Source organism: Pantherophis guttatus, chromosome 2 (genome assembly GCF_059756535.1).
Source record: "Pantherophis guttatus breed Tessera chromosome 2, ASM5975653v1, whole genome shotgun sequence".
In the NCBI taxonomy this organism is placed as follows: domain Eukaryota; kingdom Metazoa; phylum Chordata; class Lepidosauria; order Squamata; family Colubridae; genus Pantherophis; species Pantherophis guttatus.
Genome location: NC_142064.1, coordinates 43,340,600 through 43,366,733, shown reverse-complemented (window position 1 = coordinate 43,366,733; position 26,134 = coordinate 43,340,600). Strand labels below are relative to the sequence as shown.

The 26,134-nt window shown below is 34.7% G+C and overlaps 1 protein-coding gene across 6 annotated transcripts in view; it reads left to right on the top strand.

Moving 5' to 3' along the window:
• ARB2A (ARB2 cotranscriptional regulator A) overlaps window positions 1-26,134 on the top strand; it is a 231,421-nt gene that overhangs the window by 164,349 nt on the left and 40,938 nt on the right. The window contains exon 11 of one of the 6 annotated variants that reach the window (XM_060690616.2): window positions 18,380-22,031. The exons of the other annotated variants lie outside the window; for them this stretch is intronic. Coding sequence (XP_060546599.1) covers window positions 18,380-18,456 — 77 coding nt within the window. The 3' untranslated portion in view covers window positions 18,457-22,031. Of the gene's footprint in view, window positions 1-18,379; window positions 22,032-26,134 lie in introns of those variants that run through there. 6 annotated transcript variants of the gene reach the window in all.

Sequence of the window (26,134 nt, the reverse complement as noted above, 5' to 3'; positions counted from 1 at the left end):
CACTCTACAAAAAAGGTGACATTTGTACCTTGGACATTCTTTTGACTCATTATTGCCTGTAAAAGGACAGGTGGGACATATTTTTCCACTTTAGTATATTCATTCAAGAAAAAAAATTAGATTTGGGTGTTATCATAGTTATCATAGTTATATTTAGATTAAAATTTTGGAAGGTATTCTATATGGATCTTTGAAGATACTTAAGGAATTTCAACTGTTAAAAAATACAGTGGTTTGCGTGCTTATTGGAGTAATAGCTTGCATGTACTAGTTGTATAAAGTGCCAGGACAGTTCCAGAACCCACTCAAAACATGAAACATGTAAAATGATTAGTGATTTGAGGCCAAGCATTTTGAAGAATTATATGTATTCACAGAACTACTTGTTTTTTAAGATAAGTATCAGAGGCGTTGCTTCATCAGCTAAGTTGGTGAGTCTCAGTAATACCCCACAAGTCTTTTATACTCACATTCAAGGAATGCTTAGTTGGCTACTTTGGTTGGCTTGAAAAATAAACTTGCATCAAATTAATATATATTAGTATGCTGCTGTTTTATTGATATTTTTGGTGTTATATTGTACCGTATCCATGGAGTTTTATTTCTGAATTTATATTTATTATTATATTTTTGTCTATCTTTTTATTTTATTTATTACCTTAGATAGTCTTTGTTCCAAATGAAAGGAAGAATCTTAATTAGTGAAATAAATAAATCTGTTTTTTGGCAATGAAATCATTGAGGTTCTGTAATTTTTTTAAAAGCAAAAAATATTCAGAAATTTATTTAGCTTATGGAATAGATTGCAGAGATTACAGTAGTAAAAATATATAAATGGAGCACATAATACTGTAGTACACAGATAATGGAAATATGTAGTCAATTTTGTAAGGTATGAGGAATTCAAGAAGTTATATATAAGTTATAGGTTACATTTTGAGATACATTGGTCCATCAGATTGGAATAAGTATTCTATATATTAATATCTAGGCCATTTATCCAATTAAATGCAATTCTGGAATTTATTAGTGCATATGCCATCCTCTTCTGCAATTTATAATAGTACTGTCTTAGGTATGTGGCATGTGATTGTTTTTGTGAAAGATCTATTATTAAATTAACACTGTAAAGAGAAAACCTGAAAAACAAATTTAAATTTTATGATACTTCCAATTAACAATGTTAAACAAGCTTCTAATGAAAGAGTATTTTTCTATAAAATGGTAAATGAGGAGATTATTTGAAACTTGATTATTTTTTATTCCTTTTAATGTTCAGTTCAATAAATATAAATATTGTCAATTGTAGAAATTATTTGCTGATTTTGGCCTCTAAAACTTTGATGGAGTTATTGTTGTATTATTTATAAACAATTCAAATCTAATTTATTAATAATGCAGTTGGAATATGTCTTCTGATTTAGTCTTTATTCATTATTTTACTGAATCTCATTTTCATAAATCACTTCTGAAACTAATTTTTAAAAAATATGCAAAATTTCTGATCTAATGGTATTTGTCAAGTTTATTTCAATAGTGGACATAGCAACGGTTATCAAAGATAGAGTAAAAAAGCAAAATGAAATTCAGGGAGAACAGATAGTTAACCATGCATATTAATAAAACATTTGATAATAACATAAATATTACTTTGGCATTAATAACCTGTAATGAAATACCCTTTCCCAATATAAGCCATGTGAGTATTAAAATGTTTAAGTGTTCAATGCAGTTCCTCTCTAAAATTCAAGAATATCTACTTTAAAGCTTCATTGGTTTTTGGAAATCAACATTGATGATGTCACGCTTATGTCTCTTTATTCATTTACAAAAAGCCTGGCTTGTTTGCTCCATTAGAGCAGGGGTGTCAAACTCGATTTCACTGAGGGCTGCATCAGGGTTGTGTTTGACCTTGGGGGGGGCAGGATGGATGTGGCCAGGGTGGGCATGGCCAGTTCAACTGACTCATGTTGGGGACACCTGTGGTGGCCCAAGTGCTCTACCAGCAAAAATAGGCTCCCCAGTTCCGTTTTTGTTGCAACGACTTCCTGCAACTATCTGCCAGTGAAAAAAGAGCTCGGGTGGGCCGCCTGTGTCCCTCCCGAGCTCCGTTTTTGCTGGCAGAGGCACTGTGGGCTGGTCCTTCGCTGTTTCCAGGGCGCCCCGTGGACTGGATCTAAGCATCCTGTGGGCTGGATCTGGCCCCCGGGCCTTGAGTTTGACACCCCTGCATTAGAGTGTAGGAAAAAATGGCAAATGTGATGCATGTTGCACTGGACAAAGAATAAATAAATGAAAACTTACCAAACGTACCAACAGTCAGTGTTTAGATTTGCTGCATGTCTAGTCTCCGGGTTTCTGTTATGTGATCTAGCTGTTGTAGGCTGGGTATAAGTGACTATTTGTAATTCACCACTAAAGGCTAATGGATGAAGTATCATTGCCCAAGATATTAGGCAAATCATTAAGGCACATGAAATCGGTTTCGTTAGAAGTGGTGGTTTATCATTTTATTTTGGGCAATAGGCCTGTCTTTGCTTACAAAAATAATCATGAATCTAATGAAAGAGACTGCAATTCAAAAGAAGCTCAAGCCCTTGAGCTTTAAACAATTCATTAGGCTATTCATAATTCTTCAGTAAGAGGCTATCAAGGCGATCCTTCTAGAAAGAATTCTAAATTTATCATTCTAAGAATATTTAAAGGGTCTTTTTGGCTTCAGTGAAGGTTTAAATCTTTGGCTATAAATCTATACTAAGGACTGTTGAAGTAGATCAGTTTTTAGACCTTTATGCTATTATTTTCAATGTAAGAAGAAAATAAAAATAATTATTTTTTTTTAAAAAAATTATTCACTGTAAATACCAGTCTATTGCACAAAAAGTTGCCTTGCATGCCATTTTTGTTGGATTTATAATTTTACAAAGAATAGACATGAAACAGAACATATAAAATTCCTTAAAATATGTGGGATTAGTTGGAAAATATAAACAAATTTTCTTGAGTTGAGTTTTAGGCCTAGTGATGGGATCAAATCATTTACATTTCTGAAATGAAAGTCAAAGACGCATAACAAACAAGCAAGACAAGAATGAAATTTTGACTTCATTAGAACTCGTAAAGAAATGTTATAATATTGAAAGTTGATTATATATAATGCAATGGATTGAGATATTTGTAAGATATGTACTTACTACTGCTCTGTGACAGACCATGTATCTAATATACTTTAAATAGTAATAGTAAACCAGTCAATTTTTAAAAAGATCTATAATTTTAATCAAAACTTTGTTTCACTCATTGAAATTCTGTTATTGCTGCTTACAAACATTAAAGTCAATCAAAACTTCAGTAGCTTGTGAAATCAATATTTTTAATATGTCTGCACTACAGTGCTTCAAATTTTAGGTTAATAGATCACACCCATATTGATTTCTATGAGAAATGTTAGTCTGTTTCTAAAATATTTTTTTAAAAAAAAGCAGAGATTGTTAGTTTGGAATTTTGAAGGAAATATATAAAAATTGGTTATTGACTAAATTGTTGGGGTGAATGAACCTTAGGCATATACAATAAACATGAATCACAGAGCTATTATTCAATACTACCTTAGTCCCTTAAACCTGGTATAAGTCAATAACTTATTATAACAATGCAAAATATGATATAAAATATATGGACACATTGGTATACATTTCTCTCCAGTCTAGGGACTATTCATAATATTCATAAATATTGAACTGTTGCTAATAATTTTCTGATTAATTGTAGAGAATTAAGTTTTCAAGCAGGGTGAAACTTAAGCAAAATACCTTGCTTTTTAGAAGTTCATTTAATTGCTTGTAACTGCTTTATTTTTTTGTGGGAGAGAAGTGAATTGAAAATGTGGGTACAGAATGAGGGTATAAAAATTGTCCTCAAAGATGGAATAATGGGAGAGTGGGAATAAATCAATTCCTTCTATGGATCCAGATGTAGAACATGATCCATGGATCCTTTTTATTAAAAAAAAGATCTTTTTTTCAGTTCTAAGGATATTGTTTAAAAATAGATGACCATGACGTCTAGTTTGACTCTTACTTAAATATTAAAACAATTTCAGACAGATGTTTTTAACTTAAAAATTTAAAAACTGCGGGTAAGTTATTAAAGCAGAATGAAAGTATAAGATAGATACATTAGACAAAAGTCGCATCAGGATGAGAACTTTCATTTCATTGGTGGCTTATATATAATGATCAGTTGCAGTTAATCTTATTTTGTGAATACTAAAGTCACTATTTGTTCATTTCTGTGGACTGCTGATGGGTAATTGTATCAACAAATACTTTCTCAACACTAAAAGCTCCTCCTATTTTTTTTAAAAGGTCAAGATATTTTTCTTTCAAATTATTATTTTCCATTTGTACAGCTTTGGGGTACTTCAAAATTAATTTTCCCGCTAATACTTCACAGTGTTTTGGTAATATGTATATTAGTGACAATCATAGAAGCAAAATGTTCTGAATCTTATTCTGTTCTGTTATTCTATCTATGATAAAATGTTTCGATCACATCGAGACCAAAGGAAGTCCAGAATGATATGGAATCATCTGTCATGGGCAAGGATTTGGATTAGAAGACCTCCAGGGTCCCTCCAACCCTGTTATTCTATGTCAGGGGTGTCAAACTTGATTTCATTGAGGGCTGCATCAGGGTTGTGTTTGACCTTGGGGGGGCAGGGTTGGTGTGGCCAGCTCGACCTCATGTCAGGGGCAACTGTGGTGGCCCGGGCGCTCTGCCAGCAAAAATTGGCTCCCCTGCTCCATTTTTGGCTGCAACAGCTTCCTGCAACCCTCTGCCAGTGAAAATGGATCTCCATTTTTGCTGGTAGAGGCAACCATGGGCTAGTCCTTTGCTGTTTCCAGGGCGGTCCTGTGGGCCAGATCTAAGCATCCCGTGTGCCAGATCCAGCCCCTGGGCCTTGAATTTGACATCCCAGTTCTATGTTCTAATTCTTATGATTGGGTAGTAATGAGTCAAGGAACTCCCTTCAGGATATATCTATTTCTACTGAAATTCAGAAATGCAACAAATAATTTTGTTTTGATTTTATAGAACAGAATAGAATAGAATAGAATTCTTTATTGGCCAAGTGTGAGTGGATACACAAGGAATTTGTCTTTGGTGCATATGCTCTCAGTGTACATAAAAAGACAAGATACACTCATTAAGAACCACAAGGCACAACACCAGTGACAGTCATACGGTACAATCAGCAACCAAATCATAGTAGGAAACAATATCAATTTAAATTACAAGGATGCAAGCAGCAAAGTTACAGTCATGCAGACACAAGTGGAAGGAGATGGGTGACAGGAACGATGAGAAGACTAATAGCAATAGTAATGCAGCTAGTAATGCACAGTAATGTGACTTTTGTTTAGCAGAGTGATGGCGTTCGGGGAAAAACTGTTCTTGTATCTTGTTGTCTTGGAGTGCAGTGCTCTATAGTGTCATTTTGAGGGTAGGAGTTGAAACAATTTATGTCCAGGATGCAAGAGGTCTGTAAATATTTTCACAGCCCTCTTTTTGGTTTGGTTTGGTTTGGTTTGGTTTGGTTTGGTTTGGTTTGGTTTGGTTTGGTTTGGTTTGGTTTGGTTTGGTTTTTTTAAATAATTTTTATTGAGTATTTTACATTTTAAAACCAAACATACAATAGCAAAAGAAGTCAAGAGACAAACACACAACACACACACATACACACACACACACACACCAGACGTTAAAATACAATACTAACAACAAATATATACAATTTTACAACTTTCTGCATCAACTTTTGTCTTTACTCTTAGCTTTTATCCTCCCACTACTTCTCTTTATTTTTAAATATTCATTATTAACTGTTTTGTTAGCAGGATCATTATTTACATTTATATCCAGTATGTTAATATCAAATTCACTTTATATTCTTATTTCTTAATTTGATTTCTGTTTTCCAACCATGTATAAAACCTATTCCACACTTTATAATAATCCGAGTCTTCTCTTTCTTTGATCTCCATTGTTAATTTATCCATTTTGGCGCATTCGAGGATTTTCTTTATTATTGTTTCTTCTGATGGTGTATTGGTCAACTTCCACATTTGCGCTAGAGCCGTGATGGCGAACCTATGGCACACGTGCCACAGATGGCACATGGAGCCATATCTGTGGGCATGCGAGCATTGCTGTAGCTCAGCTCCAGCGCGCATGCACGTGCTGGCCAGCTGATTTTCGGGCCTTCCAGGCCTACTGGAAGTCGGGAAACTGGCTTTTTCTGGCCTCCAGAGGGCCTCCAGGGGGGTGGGGAAGGCCGTTTTCGCCCTCCCCAGACTCCTAGAAAGCCACTGGAGCCTGGGGAAGGTGAAAAATGGGCCTACCAGGCCCACCATGCCACTGCTAAGTGTTTTCCTGTTTAAATAGTAGATGCTTGAATACAAGTACAAAGGGCATGATTTTCATAGAAAGAGTGAGCTTTTGCAGGATATTTTGAAAGGGCTCAAATATTAATTAATTAATTAATTAATTAATTTAATTTATTTACCGCCCTTCTCCCAAAGGGACTCAGGGCAGTGTACAGCCAGCATAAAACACACAAATATAAAATTTAAAAACAATTTAAAAAATATTAAATAGTTTGGCCCATATCTAATTAAAATAAAACTACCTGATTTGGACATTTAAAAATTAAGAATTAACAATTAAAAAATTTAAAAAATTAGACCAGCCTGGTTTGTTGAAATAAAAGCGTCTTGAGGGCCCGGTGGAAGGTGCGTAAATCAGGAATCCTCCGCATCTCGGGGCAATTCGTTCCAGAGGGCAGGAGCCCCCACAGAGAAGGCTCTCCCCCTGGAGGTCACCAGCCGACATTGCTTGGCCGACGGCACCCGGAAAAGCCCCTCTCTGTGGGAGCGAATTGGCCGGTGGGAGGTTATTGGTAGCAGCAGGTGGTCTTGTAAATATCCAGGTCCTAAGCCATGGAGCGCTCTGAAGATGGTAACCAATACCTTGAATCGCACCCGAAGGACCACCGGAAGCCAGTGAAGCTCACGCAGGAGAGGTGTTACATGGGAACGCCATGATGCTCCCATAACCACCTGCGCGGCCGCATTCTGGACCAGTTGGAGCCTCTAAGTGCTCTTCTAGGGGAGCCCATATCCCAAAAGTGATTCAATTGCCCATATCCCAAAAGTGATTCAATTGCCCATATCCCAAAAGTGATTCAATTGCAAAATATCTTCCTACAGAAAATTAAATTAGCTTCATTTCTGATCATTTTCAGTAAACTGTGAAAACATTTTTAATCTATTTGGGTTTTACTGCTTTTTAATATAAAAAATATTTAACTCCACTTTATTTTGATCTCTTGTTAAATTTAAAAGATAATTTAGATATGTTTCTATTAAACACATACATATATACGTACAGTTAGGCTAGTTTTCTTTCAGTGAGTTGGAAATGGATGATTTTGTACATTCAAATGATGGACACCTAATGTGATGGAAAGAACAGTTGGAATTGGGAAGAGATGGTTTATTAAGAGGGAAGTTGCAGAAAAGACCAGAAAAGTTTCTTTTGTTTGGTATAAAATGTAATAGAGAAAAATTCTGACAGGCTTTTAGGATTCTGTTATTATACCCCACAACAATAAAAACCATTCCTGAAACTCCTCCTGTTCCTTTTGTTTGTCCTTGCATACTATAAATGGCTGGTTTGGAAGTGTATAAATTGTGATCCAGCTAGTGTCCATAGTTAGAATTCTACTCCAACAAAGTAGAATCACTCAAGACAAGCAAAATAATAGAGCAAGCTCAGACAAGGCAAGGTCAAATACGCTGATAATAGATCATACACTTGCTAGAGCTTTTCCTGCCTGGCACTAGTGGAAAGGTCTAGCTAAAATCTGTGTACTGAAAGAAGAAGTTAGCTTGCTTAACAGCTATTGATTCTAGTGGCACAGGAGAAGAGAGAAGATTGTACCAGGACACTTCGGCAAAAAAATAAATAAATAAGGAGAGTACATTATCCCTTTCACTTTCCAAGTTATTGACAAGTTGGATTTTTCTGGTGCTAATTCTTTTGAAGAATTTTGTCTAAAAGCACTCTCCCATTGTGATATCTTATATAGAAATATAATAAATAAATAAATAAATCAATCAATCAATCAATCAATCAATCAATCAATCAATCAATCAATCAATCTTGAAATATTCCCTAAATCTCAAAACTGGGAAATTAGATATTCACACATGCAGTCATAGAAGCTGGGATATCTGATTGGTTGATTGATGATGTGCCCTCAAACTGATGTTGACCATTAGCAACCACATAAATTTTCTCCATGGTGTTCTGTTCTAACCTGGTCTTTCAGGTACAGTCATTACTACTGTAACTGAAGCCATCCACCTTGCTGCTGGTCATCCTTTTCTGTTTCATTCCTTCTTTCCTAGCATTTCAGCCTTCTTCAGAGAGCTAGGTTTTCATGTAATGTTTCCAAAGTACGATAATTTGAGTTGGTCATTTGTACCTTGAAAACCCTGGGATAATTTGATGATCTGTTTGTTTGTTTAGTTGGCTATCCCACAATATTCTCAGGGATCTTCTCTAACACCAAAGTTCAAAAACATATCTTCAAAATCTTTTTTTTCCCATTCTATTTTGTACCACAGGAATGACTTGCTCTTTGATCTTTGTTGGTATAAACATATCATGGTATTAGAATAGAATAGAATAGAATGGAAGGGAAGGGAAGGGAAGGGAAGGGAGGGGAGGGGAGGGGAGAGGAGAGGAGAGGAGAGGAGAGGAGAGGAGAGGAGAGGAGAGGAGAGGAGAGGAGAGGAGAGGAGAGGAGAGGAGAGGAGAGGAGAGGAGAGGAGAGGAGAGGAGTTGGAACCTTGGAGGTCTTCTAGTCCAACCCCCTGCCCAGGCAGGAAACCCTACACCATTTCAGACAAATGGTTATCCAACATCTTCTTAAAAATTTCCAGTGTTGGGGCATTCACAACTTCTGCAGGCAAGGTGTTCCACTTATTAATTGTTCTAACTGTCAGGAATATTTTTCCCAAGGCCTTTATGAAATGCTAGTTTACAACATGCTTTTTAACTGCTTGTTCCTTTACTGTTGATGGCTGGTCCTAAAACACAAAAGCTATTTCCACTTAACTATCTTCATTATCAGTTCCAACACAAATTGTTGTATCTGTTGTCATTGATTTGGTGTACTCTATATTTAATTTAAATCCCATTTTTTCATTGACTTTTATTACTAGACCATGTGAATCCTTCCCATTTTTGGCTATCAGAATAACACCATCAGCGTAGCGCAGATCATTGATATTTCTTTTTCCAGTTTTAAAATCATACTCACTTTCTTCCAATAAAATTTCCTCTAATATATGTTCACTATGTTAAGTTGAATAAATAAGGGGAGAATACAGCCTTGTTTCACTTCTTTGCCAACTGGAGCCAGTCTGTTTAGCCTTATTCTGCCTGTACTGTGGCTTCCTGGCCTGTGTGTAGGTTGAATGAGGACAACAAGATGCTCTGGGGTTTCCCATTTTTCTAAGGATATTCCACAGCTTAACATGATCAACACGATAAAAGGCCTTTCTATAATCAATGAAGCACATACTGACTTCCTTTTTGTATTTGTTGGCTTTCTCAATTATTCAGAGTGCATCCGAAGAAATATTTTGTGTTCGCTGGTCTTTTCTAAATCCAGCTTAAACATATGGCATCTCTTTTTCTATGTAGGGTTGTAATTGGGCATTGGATGATTCTAAGCATTATTTTGCTGGCATGTGATGGCATAATTGAAGCAGTATTTTAAAAGATACATTCTTTGGCATCGAAAGAACAAGTTTCTTGCTTGGTCCAATCATTTCAGCATTTGGTGCATATGGACAATAACACTACTTTCAGATATCGTATGCTTACTGCAAAAAGGTCTCAGCAAAACTTAGAGGCCTGGCTAATGCAAGTAACTGCCTTAAATAGTAATCATGATGGTGACCTTACTGTGTATAGTATCCTAAAAAATAGCTTTCATTATTTCCTCTGTAGTGAAATATAGACAGTTGTAAGGTTTAATAAAGACCCAAAGCATGCTGTATCTTGAACTGGCTCTTTATTACCACTTAGAGAGAACTTCTTGTGTAACTTAGATCAAATAATATTTTACTGACCATTTTCTCTCAAGTATTTTCCATTCTACTTTCTTTCTCATATAAAGGTATGATATAAGATCTGGACTGCAAAATCTGGATGCCTACCAGATGATAGCAGAAAGTTCGACTTTTCTGTATATCTCTGCTTCTATGTAATTACAATCCAGATCTTAATTTGATATTGCCATTTCCTCCAATGTGTTCCTTTTGTAGCATCCTACTTTGTAGCTTTTCCTTTCCACTTGAGCTGACTACTAGTTCCCCATTTTACATTCTGCATCTGCTCTGCAAAAGCTGTATTGAGTATTTTTCAAGGTAGACATTTTACTTTTTTGGTCAAAGTTAGTATTCCATTCTAGCTTTTAAGGTGTCCAGCATGCTTTTAGTACTGCCTGGAATCCATATTGGAGGCCATTTTCAGCTCCCACTGGCAGGAAAAGCATTAGAAAGGATGAGAGGAAAACACATTAGATACTATTAGATACTTGCTTGAGATTGTAGGAAGGGAGACATCAGAATAATAAGAAATATATTTCATTTTTTTTTCAATTTTCATGTTAGCAACAAAGATGATTAGGGGACTAAAGGCTAAAATGTATAAAGAATGGTTGCCACAAAGAAGAGGGAATCAAGCTATTCTCCAAAGCACTTGAGGCAGGACAAGAAGCAATGGATGGAAACTAATCAAGGAGAGAAGCAACTTAGAAAGAAATTTCCTGACAGATAGAACAATTAACCAGTGGAACAATTTGCCTCCAGAAGTTGTGAATTCTCCAACACTGGAAGTTTTTAAGAAGAGATTGGACAACCATTTTTTTCTGAAATGGTATAGGGGGTTGAACTAGAAGACCTCCAAGGTCCCTTCCAACTCTGCTGTTCTGTTCTGTTCTGTTCTATTCTATTCTATTCTATTCTATTCTATTCTATTCTATTCTATTCTATTCTATTCTATTCTATTCTATTCTATTCTATTCTATCTCAGATGCTGACACCTATGAATTTCTATTTTTCATAGTTTTGCAGTGATGCTACATCTCTGACGAATATTTTTTCGTGTGATACTCACATCTTAATTAACCAATCCTTAACTAACACTCATGTACCACATTAAAAGAGAAGAAATATTTCCACATGGAAATATTAGATGCTTGAAATCTGTGAGTCTAGTGGATGAAAGGAAAAGCAGAAAGGCCTTCAAGAAATAAATTGATAGGGCAGGAAAAAGTCATAAGGACAAAAATGGTAATTGTGACATCCCCCCCCCAAAGACTGTCCATTATAGCTATGGACTATATATTATAATAGCTATAAACAGAACACACCCCCAGCCAATCAGAGCACAACCAACCCCCCATCCAATCAGAGTACAGCCAAGCCCTTAACCAATCAGAACACACCTCCACCCAATCAGAACACAGCCAAGTTCCCCCCCCATCAGCTGACACCCCCACTAGCAGTTAAAAGGAAGAGACAGCTGCGATCTCACATTGCTCCTGGAAGCACGAAGCCGAGAACACCAGCCTGAAGATGACGAATGAGACTTCGTCGAAACGTCGCCAAGACACTTCCAATTTTACATGGGAGAAGACCCGAATAACCAAAGACCTATATATAGTCTATAATATATATATATATTAGCTATATATTATTTATATATATATATATTATATATTATAGCTAAGATATAACTGACAGGTGGCAACCTATTAGCAGATTACCCTAAGTGTCCATCTAACAAAACCTGCCTTGCCAACAGTGGTTTAGCATAACTCTCATATAGAATGAGGAGAGTCTTGAGATTCTAGGAAGGGAGACATCAGAATAATAAGAAATATATTTCATTTTTTTCCCATTTTCATGTTAGCAATATTTACTTGAATGCAAATTTTCCTTATATTCTTATAGGATCCAGTTATACCATCATAATAGATTCCTTACCTCAATAATGCCTCTAATTCCCTAAAACCTCTCAATAAAATTACATAGATGCATAATGCAGTACATCTAAAATCTGTTAGACTTACTTGTACATGTCCTTAAAATAACATTACTAAAAGTATACATATTGGGGAGTGTCACGTGATTGTTTTTGTGATATTTATTTTCTTGTATAATGGGAAGAAATTGATTCCAAATGTGTTGTCTTGACCTCCTACTCCATACATGTTAGTGCCTAACCTTAAATGATGTTTCTCCAGTCTCGGCTGTATTTACAGTAATTATATGCATAATGTAGCATATTATTGTCTGGATTTCCTGTTTAATCAGTACAGAGCTTTTTACAAGTGCAGCTGAAAAGGGCAAACAAAATTAAAGCTTTATATACCAAAACAAGTTTGATTTGCTAAGCTCCCAGCATTCCAAAGTACACAAATTTGTTCCACTAAGTTTTCCGATGGCTTGCAGATGGGCAATGATTAATCAGAGAGCTAACTGAAGTAGTTTGCAATTAAACTGGAAAGCTCTGAAGCATGCTAATTGAATCAGAAAATTAGAGGCACTGAACAGTAATTGGCTATTTCTCATGCAGCAGGTGCCAGGCCACTCATCTGTGGAACAAGGTATTTAAGGCACATTAGCACTAGTAAAAATACTTCTTGATATGGAACAGCTAGATTTTCTGCTCATTTTCACCATGGATGCCAAAACATACAGCTGGGGTGTCTAGTGTTTCAATTCATGTTAGTTTTTGTAGTGTAAGCACATATAAAGCTTCTGTCATGCAACCTGTACAGAAACCATGAGCATTTTATAAATGACTCTAATGTACAGAAACACAATAAGTAAGATATCTTTATTGGGCCAGATTCTATTAGAAATCAAAGAATACTATAGAAATTATACAGATCCTTCACTGAATATTGTTGCAACAGCAGTTGACCTAATAAAAAAGCACAATTATTAGAATGGCCTAGTTGGAAAAGCAAGCACATATACACACCTTGAAATGACATCAAGCTACAATATCATTTTTCAGCTCTAGGGTAGTGATTATAGGATATATATGTCTGCTTTACTCTACTGTATAGTATTAAACAATTATGTCTCATAGCATGTCGGTAATGGTCCATCCAGTTTTTTTCTGTTACACTGCAGCTTCTGGAAGGATCTTCCAGTATGCATGCATGCACACACATACCACAACTTCTATGCAATGCTAAAGATCCAGAAGAAATAAGAATATTATGGGGGAAAGTTACGATCGATCATATAAAAGTATGATGCAGTGCACAAGTTCTGTATAATATTGCAGTTCTAAAAAGAATAGAGTTTACTTCCTTGGATTCAATTTATCAGAATTGAAGAATTAAATTTGGTGACTTTATGCAGATCATTTGCTCTTCCATCTATAGATCAATCAATACTAGTATGTTTGTTGTTTGTTTATTTACAGAGATTTAAAAACATTCAACTCCAAATGATTCTAAGTATTTTACATAATAAAAATCGGAACAATAGAAAAGACTAATTCAAACATAATTTATGCACATCTCTTTAACATAAGCTGTCTTCTACTTTAAGGGCCAAAATATTTTAAAATGGCTGTATATACAACCCATAGTGCACTGGTGTCTAGGACAAGGGCCACTGATTGCCAGAAGTATGTAGAAATAGGATGAAGATTACAGTAATGTAGACATACAGTATGTATTACTATACAGATTCAATGTGCAATCTACCTGAACTTTATGAAATATCACAGTATATAAGCTATTTTGAAGGCCTTAGTTTAGGGCTTTGAAATTTAACTCAGTTTGCATACATCCAACAATCTTCCCTTGAAATCAGCATAACCTTCCTTTTCAAATGCCACATCTTTAGCATTATCTTGTGACATACTCCATACAATCCTGTACAAGTATAGCCAGAAGTAAGCTTCAAGATGTTCACTGGAATTTATTCCCTTGAACCTATTTAGGAATGTAACCTTATCATAATTGTAATAATACATTTCATTTTATCTGATCTTAATGTTAGCCTTTTGAACACTAAAGTCTCATATGTGTGTCCATGTGCTAAATGAAGATGATAGTTCGGAATCTAAAGTGTACTGTATCTAACAAAAGCTTGTGCCATATGAAATTTCATAATCTTGATTCTCTGGTGTTTTTGTTGCAACAGCCTAAATATAGTCCCCTTCTTGAAAAAGCTGATAAAGTTTCTCATGCATACACTGATCCAGTGAAAGTGAATCCTTCCTGTTTTGTAGATGCAATTCTTCTCATCAGCACTATTGTGTTATTAGTTACCTAGAGACTGGAATGTGATATCACTCTTTGAGGACCCAGATTGTTGAGGGCAATATGCTGACTCTGTAAACCACTTAGAGAGTACTGTAAAGCACTATGAAGCGGTATATACTGTAAATCTAAGTGGTATTGCTATTGCTATCAGTATGAGATTGATATAGCTATTTTCCGTGGAAATAATGGTGTAATGCATGTGAAGCAAACAGCTCCACAAGAAGCAATGGCCCTAACTTTTATGGATCTGATATTCAATATGTTTAGTTGTGCAGTTCTATTATTGCACTGAAATGCTAAATATTTGCAAAAAATGTGGAAGAAAAAGTCATTCTGAATTTTTTAAAAATTAGTGAAAATATAGATTACTGAAGCATGTATTGTGAAGTTATTAAGCAATAAGTTCAATTTTACTGTAGTTCAAGATAATTTTGAAATACTGAGTGGCATGGAGAGAATTAGTTGAAAATGTTAGCAATAAAAATCGTACTGCTGTGAGTTTTGGAGATGCAAAATATAATTCATATGCTATCTCAGCATGAGTTTATGTCTTCTAATTAGTACAACCATTTTATGGAAAGTAGACGCTATAAAAGTTTATCATGTCAACAAAGACCAAAGGGCATATAGTAGTTGATAGAATAAGAGTTCTGTTTTGAAGAAACATAGGCTTGTAACCTAAGTGGTAAATAATCAGGATAGAATGAAATAGAAATATGTGTAATTGTGGAGATATTTATAAGTTATATCCATTATGTATTGAATATGGATAGTTTTCAGGGTTTTACCCCCACACACAATTAATTAGATATAAGTGAAGCACTCTTCTTTAAAAGTGAATTACAACATTAAAAGCTCTAAAAGCTTCTATTCTGGTTTTTGTAAAGTAGAATATTATGATATTCAAATGCTAATCATATCACTTAGCAGATGACTGGAAAGCAGGCTATTTCAAATAGAGACATAAATTATGAATTGTAAACAGTGCATAGGGGATAGGTTATACCTCTGCCTCATTTATAGGGAACTTTCTCCAAAGTAAATTACGTGATTTCATTAAGTTTTAAAACTCCTTCAAAATGTTTTATTAAGATCTTTTGGCAACCGTCTACAAAAATTCAGAAAATACATAGTTGAATAAAAACTTCAGCTGCAACTTAGGAGCACATTCACATTTTCCCAAGTTATACTGTTCAGTTATCTTGTAATAAAGGCACTTCTCTAATATTTCTCCCCTAATGTATAAATACATTGGTTTTGCTTTTTAAAACTAAAAAAAGAGAGAAGAAAACAAAACGGCTCAAACATTTACATGATCAATGTTTCTTGCTTGAGGGATAAAGTTTGCTCTTCCATGGACAAGTGAGAACATATTGATCATTTTATTCTATTTGCTATTTCTAAATTCAATATACCTCTTGAGTCGATAAACGAGATCGAGAGCATATTCTTTTTTGTGTGTGCCTGCTTGTAGCTTGTTCTCAAGATTCAAGATACATTTTTGATTAATCACAAATGCTCTGAGGTCATGGAGAGCAAATGTGTTTGTGGAGTGTCAGCTGATGCTGTCAGATAAATGTCTTAAGCTTAGCCAGGGTTCATGCCCCAGCTTTAGGCTGTGCCAAATGTCTCCCCTTGTTGAGGAAGATAACAGCTACACTGGAGGCGACTGAGCTGTTTGTTCACTGAAAGGACTGACCTTGCCATATGGGGCTACAATCAGGTGAAAGAAATAGTGTATATGCTTTAATTGAAACTTTTAAGACAAACTTTAGCCACTATAATTAAATTAATTCTTAATGCAGATGGATTCATTATTTCCCATTATTAATATTAACTCACTATTTTAACTTCATTTTGCAGTTTCAATATTTTAAAATCTATTTTATAAACTCACTTTTGTTCCCCTCTATATCAATGTTATTTTAATGTTGTCATTATGGTGAAAACATACACAGAATATTTAAGAGATATTGGAGAACGTTTTTATTATTTTCATGATCAGAGATTAGTGAAATCTTGCTTCAAACATGAATGAACTCTCAATAGTGTATCCGTTGCTTTTTCTAACTTTTGAAAACCTGCTTAATGAGTTTTGCCTCATCTATGACAATTTAGTTTCTATTCCTAGACAGGACATAAATAAGAAATAGGAAGGCCCAGTTTGTCTGTTAACTCCTGGACAACTTTTGTGTCAAGCCTGTCTGTTTTGTAATGCTACAGGCAAATTTCTGTATCATATGGTGATGCATAAATAAGTGGAAGCTCATTGGGCTACTTGAGGACTTTGATGTAAAAACACTTAACATCAGTGGCTTCATCTTACTATGTTTTGTTCTCTGTTTCAAATACAATGATCTACCTTTTTGTCTCTTAAAATGCTCAAATTATCATGGGTAAATATTATTTAAATATTTTATGCCAAACAGGAAAGCCTTTGAATAAATTGTTGTATATTCTCTATCCCCAAACCAATCTCTGAGTGAGATGAATCCTTCTTGAACAATCATTTAAAAACTGTTTTTAAAAGCTTTATCAATTGTTCAAGACCTGCATAGTTATATATCTATATAACTTTATATATCTGAAATATAAAATGTTCTACCACAGATCAGGTATTTACAGGTATTTGATTCTTTAGTATTTTGTCCACATAATGCCAATGCATAGGGAAAACATAATTTTGTATCATAAGAAAGTCTGTCTCAAAGGTGCTTTTTTCAAGAGGCAACTGGACTTTCTTGTTTTTCTTTGAAGATGTTTCGCTTCTCATCCAAGAAGCTTCTTCAGCTCTGACTGGATGGTGGGGAATGGAACCCGTCATCCAGTCAGAGTTGCTGAAGCTTCTTGAATGAGAAGCAAAACATTTCCAAATAAGCACCAGAAAGTCCAGTTGCCTCTTGAAAAAAGCACCTTCGGGACAACCACGACCTGGATGACTGAGAATCTACAGAGACATAAGAAAGTCTGCTAACAGGGAGAAAATATTCTTCCCAAAGAATATTCTTCCCTAATTTATTTTCAGTCAACATCTAAATCAAACTGAATGCAAATATTTTACACCGTAAATTAATTTGAATTGGGTCTCCAGTAGTTTTTACTGCAAGATACAGTTTTACTTTACAAAAAGCACAATTTTGTACATCTGCATTGAGAATTTTCTACAATGTGTGGTGATTTTTCTGTTTTAAAGTTTCATAATGGCTTAGTCTGCTTAGAAGTAGTATGAGGTTTGGATATTTGAATTTGTACTTAACCAATTCTAACTGTTAATACAAGCAGACCCCAAAAGACAGAAAACAAGTATATGCTACAAGCTAGAATTATGCAAATTCCTGAAACAGGAGTTTATTAATTTCCAAGTTACCGTATATCTTTAGAACATATTATCATGGACCTGTTCTTTACTGCATCTTTTAATCCTTACTAGAATGAGAAATATTCTCTAACTGGCACCTCTCTCCATCAGGATCATTCTGTACAATCCATGCAACCATATATTTCATCTTCAACAAGTCTTGTGGTGTTAATGTTACTCATAGTCATGCATGACTTCTGATTGTTTTATTATTTTTTCCCCTAGGACAGCTGCCAACTGCAGTTGACCCTGCTGCCTTTTTCAGCTCCAGTACATCTTATAAAATAAAGTAGTATTGTCATGCTGGAAACATATTTGAGGCAATAATTATGACCACAACTCACCAATCTCTGAGGGAAATTATGTGCAGGATAAATAATACCTTTTTAGTCTGATTGGGTGGTGATAGTACCCCAAATATTTCATAAGGGCCAATTCTTTAATCCCTTGTGTAATGTTATTTTGTCATTATAATCACATTCAAATGAGTTCTTGATATGATTATTCCAAAATTGGATATCTCAATGTTCAAATTACAGTTACATTATGATCTTTTTCTCATTCAGTTTTGCTTTTGTTTTCCTTAGTTTTGCTGTACATCATACATTTCACAGATAAAAGGCAGGATAAACCAGTGATATTACAACTGAAGAATGATTCTTAAATTGAAATAGAGAGCACTACTCATCAGCAATATAGTCAACTTGGAGAGAAGTAACAAAATATTGGTGTTTACAAATATAATTTTAAAGAATATGGGAAGGTAAAACTAGAATTTTTCACTTAAATATCCATCAAAATAAGTTACAAGAGACATCTGGTTGACTCAGCAGAAGCACAAAGGAACTATATGAGCTTTTCACCTGAGACTTTAGTTCACGCACAGCATTTTTTCTGTGAAACAAGAAAAGAAAAACATTTCTTTACTCAAAAGCAAGAACAAAAATAAAAAGATATATTTATATAATAAGTGAATTTTAATATATTTAATGCATATTATAGAGATTTCTTTCTAAAGTGAATTAAAAATAATAAATTATTCCTAATTATTAGGTCTTGGGGTGCTTAAAAGTATTAAAAAGGCTGGTGTCAACTATTGAATAACCTAAATCCACCAAACATATCAGAGAAAAAGTCTTTAGATTATTTCAACAGCCATGATATTTCTTTGTCACTGAAACACCATTGTACTATCCTGATTATTTAAAACCCCTTAAGTAGGTAATTAATTGAAATAAATATGATTATGTTCTTGTAATTATGAATCATAGTAATTTATTTATGAGTGAACAATTAAAAAACAAACATAATACCGTAGAATGGTAAAACCTTTATTTTTGTACTTTTTCTTCCTTTCTAGGTTATTAAAACTGAAGAAGAATTGTCATAATTTAACAATAAAATACAACATTCGGTGGTCCTGGGATGTCAAATCTGCTAGGGAAAGCTAACAAAATGTTAGCATATTAGCATCCATAGTGTGACTTTGAACCCAGCTTTTGCTTGAATAAGTACAGAATAACCTACTTTTCTATTTTTCTTTTAACCTTGTGTACAAACTGCTAACTTTCCACTAAATTCAATAATGCAGGTAATCCTTTTTTGTTTTTTTGGTTTATTTTTCCAAAACTCATAAGATCAATCAGTTCGTTTATTCTGAGATAAGGCAATAGGACCTGATTTAGACTGAGATCCCAGATAAGGGAGTTTTGTTTCCTGCTATGGTCCTGCCCCATATCCAATCCCTCATTCAATTATATTTTCAAAAAGGATTCACTGATTTCTCAGACTGACCATTTAAAATTGCAGGTGCTAGCAGTTTGATCGAGCCTGGAACTATGCCAGGAAGTGGACTAAAGTCATTAGGATTCTGATCCAGAGTGACTTTCTTAGGTTAACATTAGAGTTGAAATGCTTGTCTATTACTCATAGCTTAAAAATAATGTGTAGTCTGGTCTACGAATAAATTTTACTTTGTTATCATTATTTAAACCTAGACAGCTATCTAGAACAGTTTTTCAATGATACATTAAAACAAAGTTTGTTAGTGTGCCCTTGAAGCTACCTTTTAAATAGCCTTTGGATCAGAGACTAATGCAGATGAAAGCAAAAAAGAGTGGGGAGGAAGGAGATTCCAAGGTGTGATTGATTTTGACAATGAAGCCAGCTTTGATCCAATTCTAAACAGGGATATAGGATTCCTTCCTATCACATACACAGATACACAAACTCATTATGCCACAGGGTAAAAGACAGATTATTGAAACAATGGTTGAAATAAGAGGGTAGTTTAATATTTTTACTGTAAAGCCATGAACTATGAGATTCAAGCCAATTCAGGCTGGCATTTTAGAAAGGAACTGTAAAGTTTTGTTTTTTCATACTGTTATTTTACATATAGCCAAAATCACATCACTAATTAACAAGTAAGGATGTCTTCATACTTGGATAAATTCAGATACAATAATGTATGCATGTCATACATGTCAGATTTTTCTCGCTTGCTTTCTGTCATTATCTTTTCAGATGAGGAGGGATGACAGGAGCAAGAAGGTAAATGAGATATATGACAAAAGGGTGAAACAGGTAGAGGAAGGAATCAGGATAAACAGAGGATGGGCATAAATACAGCAAAGAATTATAAACGGACAAGAGAAGGTGGAAGAAGAAGTGACATTTGAAAAGAGATAGAAGAAAAAACAACAGAAGAAAGACCAAGAATGAGTCATGTAGGATGCAACAGAAGATCTAGAGAAGCAGAGGGCAGCAAGCAGCAGGGGAGTGAGATATGGCAAGGTGAACAAATAAAGGAGGGAATGAAATGGAATTAAAGTACAGTGTAAGAAAAATAGCCAGAAATGCAATAACAGGAAAAGAGCAGCAAGATGTTTATTAATTAATTCAAATTGTATTATTGTGAATGTTTTTTTAAATCCAAAGTTCATCTTCAAATATACCAATAATCTCTGAATGTTAAGAATTTCCCCACATAATATTAAAGATCAGATTGCTTTGCTGATATGACCCGTTTATTCATATTACATAATGTAAGATATTAGAATAGAAATCATCTAACCAAACTGCTCAGTGCAGAACTATTACTGACCAACTAGCTTCTGCATACTGTATATTTTTGAGATATGCCACAACAGCAGTGGTCTTTCTATGTAGCTTGAATAATTAGCTGTCCACTGAAGATAATAGACAGCACAAAGATAAGCTTTGTTTATGCTACAGGATAAGAAAACTTTCAAAAGCAAAACCTTTTAGACATGTGGAATCCATAAAGAACACTCAGTTTAGTGTTATTATTTTGTCCTGCATAAGTGTCACACAACATATATAAGGCCTAGAGTTATTGGACATCCTAAAAGATATAGGATTGAGAAAGATAATTAAACTTTGACTTTAAACTTTGAACTATTTAAGTGCAATTACACAAATTATGAAATATTTATGCTGGTTTGTTGGCATTTTTATTAATAATACAATAGCCAATTCAGTGTAATATTTAAGGCACCAGGTTAGAAAGCAGGAGATTATGTGTCTAGTCCTGCCTTACGCATGAAAGCCAAATGGGTGTTGTGGCCCATCAATGGCCTGTGCAGCTAGTAGCTGATTCTGACAGCAAGGAGGCTGATGTGGTGCTGCGCCAGCAGCCTGTGCAGCTGGCACTCGAGTCAGACAATGAGGAGGCTGGAGAAGATGTGGTGCCAGAGACGGGGATTCAGCCAGGGCCTTCAGAACCTCCAGAAGCTCCCATAAGTGAAGAGGAAGAAGAGGAGGGGCCTCTTCTCGATGCACGGGCGCACAGAGCTGCCAAAAGGCAGGAGTGGCTCCTCAAGAGGAGTTCTCCTCGAGAGTAAGGCTTGGGGCTAACTGGCCACTCCCTCAGCCTATTTAAGGAAGGATGATGACTGAGGCAATTTGCAGGGAACAACTGCGTTCATTCTCCTTCACTCCTTGATCTTAGTTCTCTGCAAATTGTTTCTGGGCTGTCTGCCAACCATAGTAAGATTACGATTATTTATTCTTTGGATTCTTGTAAGGCTGTTAAGAAAGTTAATTAACAGCCTTTGTTTGAAAAAGTCTGATTTAATTTAGTAAACTAAGGTTTGTACAGACTTTGTGCGTGCTGCGTTCTTTGGGGTCCGTAGCTGGGGCAGAACAATGGGTGACTTTCAGCCAGTCACTCTCTCAGTCCAGCTCACTTCAACAGGGTTATTGTTGTACAGAAAATAGGAAAAGGAAAGAATATTAGATATGTTGGCCTCCTTGAATTATTTGTAAAAATAATAAAAGGTGGGATTTTTAAAAATCTAAATAAATAATATAACTTTACATAACTGAAACAAAAGTATCCATACACATTTTTAAAAGCCCAGAATCACCTTCCATCCCTGGAAGATCAAAAGCTCATTCACCCCTGAAAGATATTAGCATAGTCATCTGCAATCCTTTTGGAAATTAAAGTGTTTATTAGTTGTTTTCTTACAGGGACTTTAAATAATCTAGTATGCATTTCTTAGTGTAATGATACACATTCTGGATTCCATCTATAACTTTCTACTGTAGATGTTGAATTAATTGAATTGCAGTAATTGAATTGATGTTCACATAGATACTATTTTTGGGAGATGTTCATTTTAACAGAAGAAAAGTTAAGCGACAATAAAACCAAAATACCATAATCTTTATTGTATTGTGACATAAAAGTATTTAAGGGATGGAGCCACTGCTTGTCATTGTTCTTGGGACTTATCCCTTTTTGAATGTATATTACAAAACTCAGCCTCTGCTTTGTTACTTTTGTTTACTTTGCCACTTAGAAAATACTTAAATGATAATCCGCCATCCCCCTATTGATATATGGGAACAGAATAAAAATAAATTAAAGTTAGAGTTAGGGTAGGGGTTTTTTAGATCAAGGCTGGGCAACCTTTTGATGAATAGAAAGCAGATGAAACTGTATTAGTCCTGTCTGTAGTTCTTTGACATATAAGTAGGGGATTTTTAAGATTCTGAAGGACTAATTGGGAAATATTTATTTATAAATTGATTTGATTTCTGTAGCTGCTCATCTGAACAAGTGACTCTGTATTCAATGACAGTGTTATTTATTTATCCATCCATCCATCCATTGAGGTAAATAGCAACACATGGAGAAACTCAGACCACTGAAACTGCTCTTGAGATTTTATTGATCAGATTTACTGCTTTGAATATAAAGAATATATAATTCTAATTTTTTTAAAACATCGGACCATAATTTAGATGTGGCATCGCCTCTGTATTATCTTTATAAATAAATAAGTCAAGCCAGTAAACATACCTAATATTTCTTCCTCCAAATGGGATAATAAATAAATAAATAAATAAATAAATAAATAAATAAATAAATAAATAAATAAATAAATAAATAAATAAATAAATAACAAATAAAACAGTTGCCCCATTGCTTTGTCCTAAAACAGGGGTGTCAAACTCGCATTGTCAAGGCATCATCATATGACGTATCGTGACTTTGACCCCTTCGCTAAACCGGGCTGCGGACCATGAGTTTGACACCCCTGTCCTAAAACAATAAATTTGCAGACAATGATTTCTCTCTGCCACACACACACACACAAATATGAACTTATACATATAACCATTTGTAGTGGTTTGTTGCTAGTAGAGGACTGTAACATACTGTCTGACCATCTATATCCTATAGTAAAAATGCTGTTTCTTATCGACTACTAGCTAGTTAGTGGACACGATTGAATTTATTCATAAAACTCATAAATCGAACAGTATGTAACAAATGTTTGCAGATTTTGTACCATATCCGCATCGAGGAGGAGAGGACTCAATTGCATACATAGGATTCCTGATTCAATGCTTGTCAATTCCCATATAAGGCTGAAAAAAGTCTGAAGAATCAATCTCAGTCAAAACTTAATACGGAGGTAAATGAACTACTGATATAATTTAGTGTAAGGTAGATTCCTGTGTTCTTACAGCTTCAATATTTATAATAAATAGAATCAGGAATATAATATAAACAATCATAAACCAATCAGAGGCTTATATAATAATTCAAGAACAGCAGTAGTAAGACCAAAACAATAAAAGCTTCATACATTATTAATATAAATCTTCAAAAGTATTTTATTATAGAAAATAACATTTAATGTGTTCCACCATATAATGAGCTTATTTGTGGAAGAATAGCATTGGTCTATACACCCAAAAGCAATAATAGCATCTTTAAGTTTATCTCTATGTCTTAATTTCTGATTAATTACTCAAAGCCTTAGTTCAGATATTATGTTGAGACTTTAATAGAAACTCTGAGGGCCTTTCTAAATGTATTGGTGGAACACATAACCAAGAACCTTTCTTCTCTGAAGGTTACAGTTTAATCCAGTACTTTTATTTTTAAAAAAATCTTAGGCTCTGAAAACATTTCTGATATGATATCCAATAATCTATAGCTATTAGAAACATTTTATCCTACCTCAGCTTAATTTTTATTTCCCAAGTCAATTCTTTCAACTGAAATCCTTTCTGAATGGCAGAAAAATTCTTAGAAAGGTTAAAAATCTACAGAAACTTAATATATATATTTAAAAGTAAAGTATTTTTATGATGCAAAATATATTATATAAATGTAGATTTCCATTTAACTTGATGTATGAGTCAAATTATTTTCAGAACCCATTATGAAGCTGCTTTCTCTAGATATGGAAAAGGTGGGAAAGCAGGTTATGTCCCTGTACCAGGGGTGAAATGCTCCCAGTTTGGACCGGATCGCCAGATCCAGTAGTGATGGCGGGTGGTTCGGAGAACCGGTAGCAAAAATCCCTGCGCGGCCCTCCCCATGCCCAGCTGAGCCGCGCGATCATCAGAGGCTTTTTCTTTTACTTTTAAAAGCATTTTTTCTACAACCTCTTCCGAAGAAAAAATGCTTTTAAAAGTTTTTTTTTAAAAAGCCTGTGATGATCACGCGGCTCAGCTGGGATCATCAAGCTTTTCAAAGCATTTTTTTCTGCAATCTCTTGGCCAAAGAGGTGGTAAAAAAAATGCTTTGAAAAGTCTCTGGCAACTCCCAGCTGAGTTGCCTGATCGTCAGAGAGATATTTTTTAAAATGCCTCTCTGACGATCCCAGCTGAGTTGCCTGATTGGCAGAGGCTTTTCAAAGCATTAGAAAAAATGCTCTGAAAAGTTTTTTTTAAAAAAAGTTGGCCACGCCCACCCAGTCACATTAACCCCCACACCAAGCCACGCCCACAGAATCGGTAGTAACAAATTTTACATTTCACCCCTGCCCTGTACTCCTCTGTTTTGATGAATTAAATTGCTCGTTGTTTTTGTAATGCAAACTTTGGAAACAGTTTAAGAATTGGGAGATCAGTTGTTTATATAGGAAAAAAAGTTTAATGTAACATTTGGTCCAATTGAGGTGACCTAATCATAGACATGCTTCAAAGTATGAATTTCAGCTCATAAGAAATGCCTTCAGTACCACTGTACCAACAATTCAACTGTAAGTGGACAGTGGCATTAATCAAAGGGTTGACTGTCAATGTACCTTGGATCAATCTGGAAACAGAGAGGAAAAATACAACAATTTGGGAAATCTGATACGTAAATCATTAATATTGTCAATACAAATTAAGTCAGAACTTACTAAAATGTACATTAATACTTACTAAAATGTACATCAATAATTTTCTCTGAGTCAGTGTTAACTCCTGGTGAACACCTGCTTTTTCTTGACAAGGTTTTTCAGAAGTAATTTGCTATTGCCTCTTTCCTAGTGCTAAGATAGAGTTACTGGGACTGCCCACTCAACTGGTTTTATGTCTAACTCAAGGACTCCCAGTTTTTTCTTTGATGCCTTAACCACCGTACTCAAGAGTCCACCCAGCATTCTGTCTCTGATCTGGGTCAGTTTCATGAATATTCACTAATAAGTCCATTCTGATCCATTTCTATGTCAGTTTAAATTTAAACAAAATAATCTGTATGAAATTACTGTACACTCTTTTTCTTACAATATAAGTCTAAATCTAATAGCATTCATATATGCATTTTACTACATTGCTAGCTGAAATATTGATCATAACATAAGAAAGTATAAAATCTTAGCAGCAGCTCAATTCCAGAACAATTCCATAATAGGAAAGAATAGTTTTACATTTATCATCTAGATGTAATTTCTCACAATTAAAGCTGTTGACTTTTAAGTGGTGTGCTGTGATTTATACTACAAAGGGCTAAGATCAGGACCAAGAAATTAACAGTAAAACAACTTAGTTCAGTTTATACAGTATTTTATTACATTTGCCATATT